The following is a 13,307-nucleotide window of genomic DNA, read 5'->3' on the forward strand; positions in this document are numbered from 1 at the left end:
TAGATTTCTAAACCATCTTTATCTAGTCTTTGTACCCTAAGATGAATATTTGCTAAGACAGGTCATCTTGTTCAACTAGAGAGACAGAGAGAGAGAGAGAGAGAGAGAGAGAGAGAGGCAGAGACACAGGCAGAGGGAGAAGCAGGCTCCATGCGGGGACCCCCATGTGGGACCCGATTCCAGGTCTCTAGGATCAGGCCCTGAGGCAAAGTCAGACACTCAACCGCTGTGCCACCGAGGCGTCCCCAACTAGATTTTCAAATAATATTAAGAATGCAAATACGAATCAGACTTCACCCGTATTTGTTTTAAACCCCTAAGTCACAAATATTTTAATTAATTTATTAACTAATCGATGACAGATGGACAATAAATTCCTGTAAAATAAAAAATGTAGAGGGAAAATTAATTTACTTTTTTATACGTTTATGCGTTTACAGTCAACATGATAGAAAAAATTATGGAATCATAACAAATATGCTGTTACTAGATAAATAGAAATTTTTTTTAAACAGGCTCCCCACCAAACTTATACCCCGAGATCAAGAGTGGGATGCTCTACCCCCTGAGCCACACAAGCCCCCTGGAAATATATTTTAAATCTGCACTTCTATTTTTCTTGAGGAAAACAGTTTAAAACTATAGTCTATTGAGTGAGGCGGACATCTGGTGACGGAAAAAGGGTAGTACAGGCACTATTTCGCTTGAATTGGACGTCATAAATATTCTACGCAAAAGAACTGAACCACAAAACAAACAAAACAAAACAAAACCAGGAACGCTGTCCAACAACATAATAGAAGTCACAGATGTAATTCAAAAATCTCTAATCGTTGCTTTTAAAAAGTAAAATTTTAATACCGCATTTTTATTTAACCCGATATATTAAAAAATATTATGACTTCAACAAACACGATTTTTCCTCCCCCCTCACATCAAACCTTCAAGATACAGCGCGTAGTTTAGGGTACGTCTCAATTTGGACTAGGTCGGGAAGGTGAAGAGCACAAGAGCCACGCGTGCCTGGGGTTAGTGGCTCCCACATGGGGCAGGCAGGTCTAGGAAATGAAAGGACAGCTACAGTTACTTTGACTTTGCTTTTTTTTTTTTTTTTTTTTTTTTTTTTCAGTAACTTTGGAGCCGGCCCAGGACGGCTGAGAAGTCCCTCGGAGGGCCCACCTCGGCCGCGCCGTGCTTCCCCCCGGCCCGTCGGCTGCTTTCCCGGTCGGGCCTGGCTGCTCGCCTTATGACGTCACAGCGCCGGGGCTCTGAGGTTCCAGTCCAGCCGGGCTCCGGGCTTCCAGGCCCCGAGGGCCACAGGCTTTCGATGAAAGAGAGCCGGGGCTGGAGGCGGCCTCGCGACTAGGTCCCTGCCACTATGCCCACAACTCGGTGCTTCCGGACCGCTGCCCTGACCCAGCGCAGACAGACGGAAAGATGCGCTCCGGCTCAGACACACGCGCGGACCCGCCGCTCCCCACCGTTTCCCAGCAGCACCAGCGGGGGCTTCCGGGTGGACCCCTTCCTCTGCTGATTGGCTGGAGGGTGCCGCCACGTGACCCAGAAACGGCCTCGGCCGCCGCTTTCCCCGCCTCTGTGGTCCCCCTCCCCACTCCAAGGTCGCGCGAGGCGGAGGGCAGGTTTCCTAGGCAACCGGAGCTGGGAGTGTATACACACCAGGCCCCGGGTTAGAGAAGGTGTCGTGCCTGCTGTTGCAAGACAGGGATTGAGAGGTCAGAGCGGACTCTGGTTTGTGTCGGATTGCCTTGGAATCCATCATCTTTCTGGGATAAGGTGAGTGTGTGTCACCTTGTCGCCTTCGGGCCTACATCACCTGTGGGCGGGCCCGGGAGTCTTTGTTCTCCTCTCCTCACTCTCTGCCTGCCCGCCCCCCTACCCCCCGGGTGGAAGACGGGAGAGAAGCAACGTCGAAGTCAAAGGAGCCCAGTAATGGCGCAATGGAGATGACAGTAATAATGAGACAGTGACGTGTCTTTATTGGAGGCCTTCAGGGTGTCCAGAGCAAAGGTTAAGAGGAAGAGGAAAGGGAAGGTGTCACCTGTGCAGCCTTTTCTGTACACGTTAAGGTATAGAACGGAGAAAACCAACTGCTCCTTGGCCAAAGTTGACACTGTTCACCTACAACCCAAAGGGCGTCTGTTGGGCCCATTAGTGCCAACACATGGATTCTCATCTCTTTCTACCCAAGGAAGCAGACAGTTTGATCATACAGGGCTTCTAGTTTGTAGAAAAGAAATTTGATTTTCTCAGGATAATACCCCACCCAGCTCTCATGGCAGACAGAAACGTAGTGCTTTATATTCTATTATAATTATACTCTGGTCATGTACAGCAAATATTTATATATTATTATATTATATTCCAAATTATCCCACAATAGGACTCTGTAGCATGGCAAGTAATTCAAACTATTCAACAAATTTTATGGAACACCAGGCAAGTGCCAGGCCTGTGATAGTTTTATTGTCCCTGCCTTTAGCAAACCTGTAATCTGGTAGAGAGGAAAGACCTGCAAGCATCACAATACAGTGGGACAGATACTATATATAGAACATATGCGGGGATCCCTGGGTGGCTCAGTGGTTTAGCGCCTGCCTTCGGCCCAGGGCGTGATCCTGGAGTCCCGGGATCGAGTCCCACATCGGGCTCCCTTCATGGAGCCTGCTTCTCCCTCTGCCTCTCTCTCTCTCTCTCTCTCTCTCTCTGCCTCTCATGAATAAATAAATAAAATCTTAAAAAAAAAAAAGAACATATGCACGCCTTAACTGGAATCACAAGGACGAGAATGATTGTAATACTACCAGAGAGAACTAAAGTCTTCCCAAAGAAGACCCTTGATTTAAATCTGTAAAGATGTACGGAGTATACCATAAAGTCAAGGGAAAAAAACATTTTAGGGAAGGAAAACAGCATATGCCAAAATACAGAAATACCTCAGCCCATACAGAGAACTCCAGTTATGGCCAGACCCTAGGGTGTTGGGAGTTTGTGGTTAATGAGCTTGAAAGGTAGGCAGGAGTCAGAGCATGGATACTGTGAATACCTTCCAAGGGGAGTAGTCTAAACAAATTTACCTTTCTGGAGGCTGGCTGTCACAGTAGTGTAGAAGATGGACTGGAGGGATGTAGGACTATAAAGAGGGCATCTGATTAAGGTGAAGTAATGAAGTCCTGACCCAAAAGAGGCAAATAGAATGGAGAGGCAAATAGAATAGAGAATAGAGGGAAAATGATAAACATTTAAGAAGTACATGCAGAAGGATTTTTTTTTACTTTTTTTTAAAGATTTTATTTTATTCATAAGAGACAGAGAGAAAGCATGCAGAAGGATTTAATGAGTGAGTGAACTTGTAAGAAAGAGTAAAAGAGTGGTTAAATCTTGTGTTTCTGATATGGATGTTTACAAAGATGTGCCATTTGCCAAGAAAAGAAGGCATACACTAGGAGAAGCAGGCTGGCTGGAAAATATGACTTCAGTATCAAACACACTGAATTTGAGATGCTTATGACACATTCAGATGTAGCTTTCCATATGGGAAGTTGGATTTATTGTACAGGAAAAAGGAAGATAAAGATTAGTAATTTTTCATCAAGATGAAAAACAATTGATCAGAAAAGTAGATTTGAAATAACAAAGAGAAGCCAAGGAGAAAAAGTCAAACCAAAGAAAACAACTTAAGAGAAGGGAGTTATCAACATTGTCAGATACCATGCCAAGGTCCAGTGTCTTTGGCAACTAGAAGATTATTTTGACTTTGGCAAAAGAAGCAGTAGTAGCCTATCCACACATTGCAGTGAGTTAAGAACTGAGTGGAGGTAGTGAAGTGTTGCTATAATGACTACTGTATCTTAAATATTTTCTGTGAAAATATCTAAAACCAGCTATTCATAGAATACAGGATAGGAGGACTTTTTTTTTTTTTTAAGACAGAAATGATCTAACATCGATATATGGAGAAAAGAGATACCCTAGAGAAGAAAATATGGGAATAAATGAGGAGGAGGAAAATTGGACATAACAGTCTTCTGAAAGAGACTGAAGACAATGGGATCAGAACACACATTTTAGACAAGAGAAAGAATACTTTTACTAAGACAGGAGTCAGGATGGGAAAGAAATACCTTTTTAGGAGGAAAGGGAATTTAAGGAATGACTATCTGATGGTATCACTGTTCTCTGTTAAGGAGGGAACAAGATCATCCACAGAGGAAGGGTGGGAAGGAGAATTTGAGAGGAGTGGTAGAAGTTAAGAATAGTTCCTATGTCATGAATCCCAGACCTGTATCTCTAGCCCTACTCTCTAGGAGGCAAAGTCAAAGAGGAAAATATAAAATATCTGTCGTTGAAGATCCAGATAAAGTTAGAGGCCATGCATTTGCAGTGACTTCAGCTCTGTCCAGGTTATGTGAAATCATCCAGTAGCACTCCAGAGTGGAGAGGGGAGGGGAGGGGACTGGATCAATTTGGGATTTTAAAGATGAAAGCTCTAGAAGCTCCTGGTGCCTCCTGGTTCCCTAAAGGGACTAGAGAAGAAGACCTGTGGTCTCTTTAGATGGTCAGGCCCTGAAAAGTACTTTCCCGAAGTGGAAGAGAGTGGGTACAAGCTGGCCAACAGGACACATTTCTTGATTCTTGACGGAATCAAAAGCTTGAGTTGGAAGCCCTGGGCCCGCTTGTGACTGAAGAAACATAGGAGGCTTGGAAGTACCACGGAGGTTCAGGCTCCACTTAATGCAGAGGTAGTTATACAAATTATAGAATTGGAGGCGATTTAATTGAATGTTGTTTTGCTGATTAACTATTGAATTAGAACAGATTTTTTCCTAAATAAAATGAAGTGGGAAGTAAAGTTGGTATCCAAAATATGCATATTTCTCTATCAAGACAAAGTAGTCTCCTTGAATAAATGGAGAGCTAAATCATGTTCTTAAGGAAGACAGAATACTGTGAAGGTGGAAGTTCTCTCTAAATTAAGCTTTACAATAGAATCTCAAAACCCCAAGTGAATTTTTAGACACTAAATATGAAATTATCACATTTTATTTGGAAAAGTAAATGTGAAAGAATAGCCAAGAATTTTTTTAAAAAAGAGTATGAGGTAGGAATTAATATAAATCACAATAATTAAAACAGAATGATACTATAGGAAAAGACAGCGCTAAGGGAAAATACAGGTTGAAAAGTCCAAAATTAGGCTCAAATATATGTGATAATTTAGTGAATAACAAAGACAATAGTTAAATTTTTTTTGGAGTAGACATCTTGGATATAGACTAGATAACTTGGATCACCACTGGGTGACTTTGGATGTACTGAGAACAGGCTTTGTTTGTTCCTTGTGTGGTAGTGGGAAGGCAGGCTTTCATTTTGTGTGTGCAGACATTAAACCAGCATGTAGGGGCTTCTTTTCTGATGAGAAGTGGTGGCACAAAGCCCTCCTTTACTTAGTATGGCATCCAAATAATCCTAGGGAGGGATGACTGTGGCCTGCATCCATATATGGGCCTCTAACGGGTCTCTAAATTCTTTCAAGCTGTTCCTTGCAAAGTGCTCCCTTGCCTAGCCACTCCTGCAGCCTGTGCTGTAATATCTTGGGGGTACCAAAGAATTGACAGTTGCTGATGCCAAGAAAAAAAGGAAAGATCAGTATTACCTTCAGTGTAAATCCATCATCTAACTACTTCTCACCACCACCGCTACCACCACCCCACTCCAACCACCATCCTCTCTCTTTTATATTATTACAACTATCCCTTAACTGGTCTCCTTGCTTCTTACCCTAGACCCCTACAGTCTATTTTCAGCAGATCCTTTGAGGGTAATCCGTTTCAAAACTTAAGACAGCTCACATTACTCTCCCCCTCAAAGTCCTTGTAGAGCTTTCCATCTTACTCATAATAATAAAATCTAAAATCCTCACAAGGGCCTCCAAATCAAACTAGCACATGATCTGGCCCGCAGTACCTCTCTGGTGTCACATCCTACCAGTCTCCATTTCCCTAGCTGTGCTCTGGCCATATCATTTTCATTGCAATTCTGCAAGCATGCCAAGTACCCTTTTACCCTATTTTCTTTTTTTGCATGTGCTCTTCCCTCTGCCTAGATGCATTTCCCTCAGATTTCCTCAGAGCTCACACTCCCTCATTTCCTTCAGCTCTTTGCCCACATGCTACCTTATTGGAAAAGATTTTTCTTTCCTCCTACCCCTATCACTTTCTGACAGGTAGATTATCAATATGTCAACACATATATTAATGAATGAGTGGATAAATAGGTAGAGATTCTAGGATAATTTTCTGGCTGTATTTTTTATGTCTGTGATGTTAGCTGTTTGTATCTGTGATGTTAGCTGGAGCCCATCTTCTCAACTCAGCAAGGTCAACCTGTGTCTCCAATTTACAAAGCCTGAATACAAATAGACTCTGACACAGATCTCAAAGCCCTTTGATTTGGTTCCCTTGGGTGGCTCACAGCCGCCACCTTCCCAGTTACTGCTGCTCCAAGTTTGGGGAATTTTTAAAGATAGTTTTGTAAAACTTCTTTCCTGGTACCTTGAATTTGGGGGGCTGGTTTGTACTGATGGGCTTTTCTCTCAGTCTCAATCTGTCTACTTCATTTCCATTCAAAAGACTTTTCCTTAATAAAATCCCCAGGAATAAACTTAACCAAAGGTGTGAAAGACCTGTACTCTGAAAACTATAAAACACTGATGAAGGAAATTGAAGACAACACAAAGAAACGGAAAGATATTCCATGCTTATGGATTGGAAGAACAAATATCATTTAAATGTCTATACTACCCAAACCAATCTACACGTTTAATGCAATCCCTATCAACTTACTAACAGCAATTTTCACAGAAATAGAACAAACAATCCTAAAATGTATATGGAACCACAAAAGACCCCAGATAGCCCAAGCAATCTTAAAAAAGAAAAACAAAATTGGAGGTATCACAATTCAGACTTCAAGTTATATTACAAAGCTGCAGTAATCAAAACAGGATGTTATGGGCACAAAAATAGATACATAGATCAATGGAACAGAATTAAAAACCCAGGAATATACACACAATTATATGGTTAATCTTCAACAAAGGAAGCAAGAATATGCAATGGGAAAAAGTCTCTTCAGCAAATGGTGTTGGGAAAACTGGACAGCTACATGCAAAAAAATGAAACTGAACCACTTTCTTACATCATACACAAAAATAAATTAAAAATAGATTAAAGACCTAAATGTGAAACCTGAAACCATAAAAATCCTAAAACAGAGCACAGGCAGTAATTTCTCTGACATTGGAGTGGCAACATCTTTCTGGATATGTCTCCTGAGGCAAGAGAAACTAGCAAAAATAAACTATTGGGACTACATCAAAATAAAAAGCTTCTGCACAGAAAAGGAAACAGCAAGACTAAAAGAGAACCTACTGAATGAGAGAATATATTTGTTAACAACATATCTGATAAAGGGTTAGTATCCAAACTATTAACACACCAAAAAAACAAATAATCCAATTAAAAATAGGCAGAAGACATGAACAGACATTTCTCCAAAGAAGACATGCAGATGGCCAAAAAACAAGAAAAGATGCTCAACATCACTCATCACCAGGGAAATGCCAATCAAAGCTACTGTGAGATATCACCTCACACCTGTCAGAATGTCTAAAATAAAAACACAAGAAACAACAGTTAATTGGCAAGAATGTGAAGAAAAAGGAACCCTCATACACTATTGGGAATGCAAGCTGATGCAGCCACTGTGGAAAGAAAGTATAGAGGCTCCTTAAAAAATTAAAAATAGCTATGATATTTTTAGCAACTACCCTATGATACAGTAGATGCACTACTGGATGTTTACCCAAAGAATAGGAAAACACTAATTCGAAGGGCTATATGCACCCTTATGATTATTGCAACATGATTTATAATAGCCAAACTGTGGAAACAGCCTAAGTATTCATCAATAGATGAATGGATAAAGAATGGAGATATATATATATATATATATATATATATATATACACACACACAGAGAGAGAGAGAGAGAGAGAGGAGACAAACACATACGATGGAATGTTATTTATTCAGGCATAAAAAATAATAAAATCTTGCCATTTGCAATGACAGGGATAGATCTAGAGAGTATAATACTAAGTGAAATAAACCAGTCAGAGAAAGACAAATACCATATGACTTCACTTATATGTGGAATTTAAGAAACAAAACAAATGAGCAAAGGGGGAAAAAAAGAAAGCAAACTAAAAAAACAGACTCTTAACTAGAGAGAACAAATGGATGGTTAACAAAGTGGAGGTGGGTGGGTGGATGAAATAGGCGAAGGGGATTAAGAGTACTCTTATCATGATGAACACTGCATAATACATAGAATTGTCGAATCCCTATATTGTACACTTGAAACGAATTTACCACTGTATGTTACCTATACTGGAAATTAAATAAAAACAATAACAGCAAAATATCTTTCTCAACATCTCTGGCAATCAATCTCTTTTCCTAGCACTGCTATATATTCCCTTCTTATTTTCATATTTGCTAGTCATTTTAGTGGTATTTGGGGAGAGAAGGTAGGTAGATAGACACAAGTCACCATATTTTTTTCTTAAAATTTTAAATTTATGTGTACAATATATAATTTTGCATGAATGAACGAAAGTAAACATATACTTTTTAAATAAATATTTAAGTAAAATTTCATTTTAAGTGTAACATATATATAGAAATCACACAGGGGATCCCTGGGTGGTACAGTGGTTTAGCGCCTGCCTTTGGCCCAGGGCGCGATCCTGGAGACCCGGGATCGAATCCCACGTCGGGCTCCCGGTGCATGGAGCCTGCTTCTCCCTCTGCCTATCTCTCTGCCTCTCTCTCTCTCTCTCTCTCTGTGTGTGTGTGACTATCATAAATAAATAAAAATTTAAAAAAAAGAAATCACACAGATCTTGGATATCTAATTTTATTTTCTCAAAGTGAATGCATTCCTTTAGCCAGCACACAGATTATGAAATACATCATCAGTACTCTGGAGCCCCTCTTTACCTCCTCCTAGTCACTCACTCCTGAAAGGTAACCACTATCCTAACTTCTTCTAATTCCATAAATTGGTTTGTTTTCCAATTTTGTGTGAACAGAGCCACAGAGTAAAAATCTCACTGTATGTGTATCTTCCTTTGCTCAGCATTGTGTTTATGGGAATCATCCATATTGTATACAATAGTTTCTTTCTTATTCCACTTATAGGTATAGACTCAGACTAATTGTGTACCAAATGTCTTGCATGATAAAACTATTCAAGGAAGCACTATTTACCTTCAGGCTTGGAGACATTCCAAATGTCTACTAATAGTAGAATGAATAAATAAATGGCTTATATATTCATAGTATACAATACTAAACATGATTTTAAGTTGTTTTTTCTTTTCCATTTTACCTAGATCTATCCCTATCCAACCTCTCAACGCCTATTATAACCAAACTACCTGCATCCAAGGTAACTCATGTTAACAATTTAGTATGTATCTTTACATATTTTCTCCTTACAGAGAAAGGAGTATACACACACGCACGCACACACACACACATATACATACACAGATGTACACCCATATATAACTACAGGGGAATTTCTGTAAAAAGTAAGATCACAGTAATATCATACCTACATTTTGCTTTGTTGTGTCATCATATTAAAACCTAGGTTCTGGGATGCCTGAGTGGCTCAGTGGTTGAGCGTCTGCCTTTGGCTCAGGCCATGATCCTGGGGTCCTGGGACAGAGTCCTACATCAGGCTCCCCGCGGGGAACCTGCTTCTCCCCTCTTGCCTATGTCTCTGTCTCTGTCTCTCTCTCTCTCTCTCTCTCTCTCTCTGTCTCTCATGAATAAATGAATAAAATCTTTTTTAAAAATAAGTAAGTAAAACCTAGATCCTTGTATTTTAAAAATAGTGTATGTCTGGAATCATATAAAGAATATATTAAGAATTACCAAAAAATGGGTTGTTTATTGTAGCTACTTAGGTATTTAGTTCATAACATCTAAAAAACGTTGGCTAACTTTAATAAATACTTATTCCCATGCCAGGTATGTCACTAAGCCCTGAAGTTTCTTTTCTTTGCTCATACACTTGGAGAGCTATGTTCACTTTTGTACACAACAGTATAATGGGAAGGATAAACTGGAGCATGTTCAAAGGAGAGAAACAGGGATATCTCTAGTGAGAGAACTGAAAGACATGAACTGGGGAGTGAGGTAAAGTTGTAGACGAGAGATGACTATGTTCTTCAAGTATTAAAGGCTTACAGTGTAGAAGAAAAATACTGTTTTATTTGAACTCAGCAGGTAGAATAACAATAGATTGGAGTTATGGAGAGACAGAATTAAATTCAAAATAAAAAATGACTTTCTAATAGAAAATTTTAGAGATGGAATGGATTGTCTTGGGACCTAGACAAACAGTTGGTATTATACAGTATGAAAATTTCAGGCCACAATTTTCATTTTACTGAATGAAAATTTCCACCTAAGTAGCTTTAAGCCTCCTTCAACTTAGACTGACAGAACTCTAGAATTTATTTTATTTCAACTTTTCATTTTCCTTAACAGATATATTATTATGATCTTTATTTTTAATGGAAGATGATTGAATGTGAAAACCTAAACCAAGAAGAAATAATTAAGGAACTGGTGAGTCAAAGCCAAATTTCTTTTCAATAACATTTGCATAAGTGTTAAATGGAACATTTTTACCCTCCTTTCTGGAGCTTACCTAGAGATTTCTTCTACTCCATGACCTTTGGAAGCAGAGAAAAATCATATATATGGTATAGCTTTCCTTCTTGTGAAGACATCAGTGCAATTCACAGTTTGTCATTTCTTTTTTTTTTTTCAGTTTGTCATTTCTAACAGCAAATATAATTTTTAATTTTTTTATTTTAAATAAGTAATATTTATTTAAGTACTAAATATATTTAAAAGGAAACCCAATTTCTTTTTTTGAAACAGTGTTTATGCAATGGTTTGTCTTATGAGATGGTTGGACGAGAAGGATCAGATACGTCAAAACTGGAGATGTTCTTCTCAGGGTATCCCCGTATAGTTGGATTGTCATTATTTCCTAATTTAACAAGCCTCACAATTGTTGCTCAAGACATAAAAGAAATTTCAGGGCTAGAAACTTGTTCACGGCTGAAAGAACTTTGGATTGCTGAATGCTGCATAGAGGTAAGTCTGAATATAACCTTATATGAAGTATTTTATGTTGAATTCTTTGGCTTTGGAAAAATAGTTCTTGAAATACATGCATGAGTCATGTATCAAAACAGATGATTGGGGAGGGACATACATGATGAATTGAAATAAAACCTTTTACCCAGTGAACAAAACAGATAAACGGGTAATAGATTTCTACAAAGGAGAAAATACATATAAAGAATCAAAATATAGACATATTCTACCTTTTAGTAATCAGATCAGATCACATAATATCCAGTATTGCTTAATAGTAAATTGGTTTAAATTGGTTTAGTCACTATTGGTTGTATGAAAATTGTAACATCTAGGGGAGCCTGACTGGCTCAGTGGAGCATGTAACTCTTGATCTTGAGGTTATGAGTTTAAGCCCACCTTGGGTGTAGAGATTACTTAAAAATAAAATCTTTAAAAAAAAAAGAAAATTGTAACACATATATTGAAAAGCAATATTGCAAAGTGTATAATGAGTTAAGAAAAATCTTTTTGACTCAGAAATCTCTAATTCTAAGATTTTAACCTGGAGGAGTAATTCAACAGCAGAGAAAAACATGAAATTATTCGTTGCAGTACTATTTATAAGAGCTAAAAATTTGAAACAAATATTTCACACATACAGGTATTTTTAAGAAAGTTGTTATAACTTCATGAAATATTTTGTAATTATTAGATATTATTATTTGAATGATTATGAAAACATTTTAGATTGTCTTAAGTTTAAAAAAATCCACAAAATCATATAGGTATTATGATTATAATATAAAAATAAGTATAGAATTGATTAAAATTTTAAAAGAATATAAATATTGAAAATACTGCAGTTAGGTGGAGGGATTCCATGTTTTTTCTTTTAAAATGTTTAGTTCAGGGACACCTAGGTGGCTCAGTGGTTGAGTGTCTCCCTTTGGCTCAGGGTGTGATCCTGGAGTTCCGGAATCAAGTCCCATATCAAGCTCCCTACAGGGAGCCTGCTTCTCCCTCTGCCTATGTCTCTGCCCCTCTCTCTGTGTCTCTCATGAATAAATAAATAAAATCTTTATAAATGAATAAATAAATAAATAAATAAATAAATAAATAAATAAATAAAATGTTTAGTTCTATCTCATAGTAGCTCAGTCAGTTAAGTGTCCAATTCTTTGATTTCAGCTCAAGTTAGGATCTCAGGGTCATGAGATGGAGCCCTGCATCAGGCTCCACATTCAGAGCAGAATCTACTTGAGATTCTCTCTCTCTCTCTCTCTCTTCCTCTCCCTTTGCCCCTCCCCCTGCTCACAGGTGGGTGCTCTCTCTCTCTCTCTAAAATAAATAAAATATTTTAAAAATTTAGTTCATTTTGTTGGATACACTTTGCAATAAAATATGATTTTTAAAAGAAATTGTATCTAAAATCTATTTTATTAAAAGGATAATTCCAAAACCATAAATTAACACTATTCAGTCTCTCTCTCTTTTTTTTTTTACAGAAAATTGGAGGTCTTCAAGAATGTAGAAATTTAGAAAAACTGTATTTATATTATAATAAAATTTCCAAAATAGAAAATTTAGAGAAATTACTCAGATTGGAGGTTCTCTGGCTGAACCACAATACAATTAAAAATATTGAGGTAAGATAATTTCGATAATTTATATGTAAAGTCAGTTAGTCCTGTGGAGTTTTAACCACAAAGTCCAAGATCATATTATGGACATATTTAGGACTAGTTTAATTATTGTTAAGACAAACTAACATGTATACAGCATTTATAATGTGTAGAAAACTTCATATATATTGTTTTCTTTATTCCTCCCACCAAGCCTTGGAGGTAAGGTATTATTTCTTCTTTGAAGGTTAAATAAATAGAGATTCAGAGAAATTATATATATAACTTGCCAAAGATTATAAACACACTCTGATGTGTTTTTCTTCCTACTTATCTTCTCCTTTCCTCTCCCCTTCCCTCCCTGTTCCCTCCTCCTCCAATAATTCTCCCCATATTGCAGAGAAACAAACATGATTTCATTAAGGCACCACTTAGC

The 13,307-nt window shown here is 38.1% G+C and overlaps 1 protein-coding gene and 1 long non-coding RNA gene across 4 annotated transcripts in view; one reads left to right on the forward strand and one right to left on the reverse strand.

Moving 5' to 3' along the window:
- Positions 1-302: 302 nt before the first annotated feature.
- LOC111097060 lies at positions 303-1,934 on the reverse strand. Its single transcript, XR_005363345.1, has 2 exons — positions 1,180-1,934; positions 303-1,058 (listed from the first exon to the last, which is right to left on the reverse strand). It is a non-coding gene; the product is annotated as an uncharacterized LOC111097060 (long non-coding RNA).
- LRRC9 (leucine rich repeat containing 9) overlaps positions 1,260-13,307 on the forward strand; it is a 157,879-nt gene continuing 145,831 nt past the window's right edge. The window contains exons 1-5 of one of the 3 annotated variants that reach the window (XM_038544856.1): positions 1,260-1,794; positions 9,479-9,534; positions 10,647-10,727; positions 11,046-11,264; positions 12,755-12,895. In XM_038544856.1, coding sequence (XP_038400784.1) covers positions 10,680-10,727; positions 11,046-11,264; positions 12,755-12,895 — 408 coding nt within the window. In that variant the 5' untranslated portion in view covers positions 1,260-1,794; positions 9,479-9,534; positions 10,647-10,679. The remainder of the gene's footprint in view (positions 1,795-9,478; positions 9,535-10,646; positions 10,728-11,045; positions 11,265-12,754; positions 12,896-13,307) is intronic. The other 2 variants (XM_038544858.1, XM_038544857.1) reach the window with 2 other exon arrangements.

Source organism: Canis lupus, chromosome 8 (assembly GCF_011100685.1).
Source record: "Canis lupus familiaris isolate Mischka breed German Shepherd chromosome 8, alternate assembly UU_Cfam_GSD_1.0, whole genome shotgun sequence".
Lineage (NCBI taxonomy): Eukaryota > Metazoa > Chordata > Mammalia > Carnivora > Canidae > Canis > Canis lupus.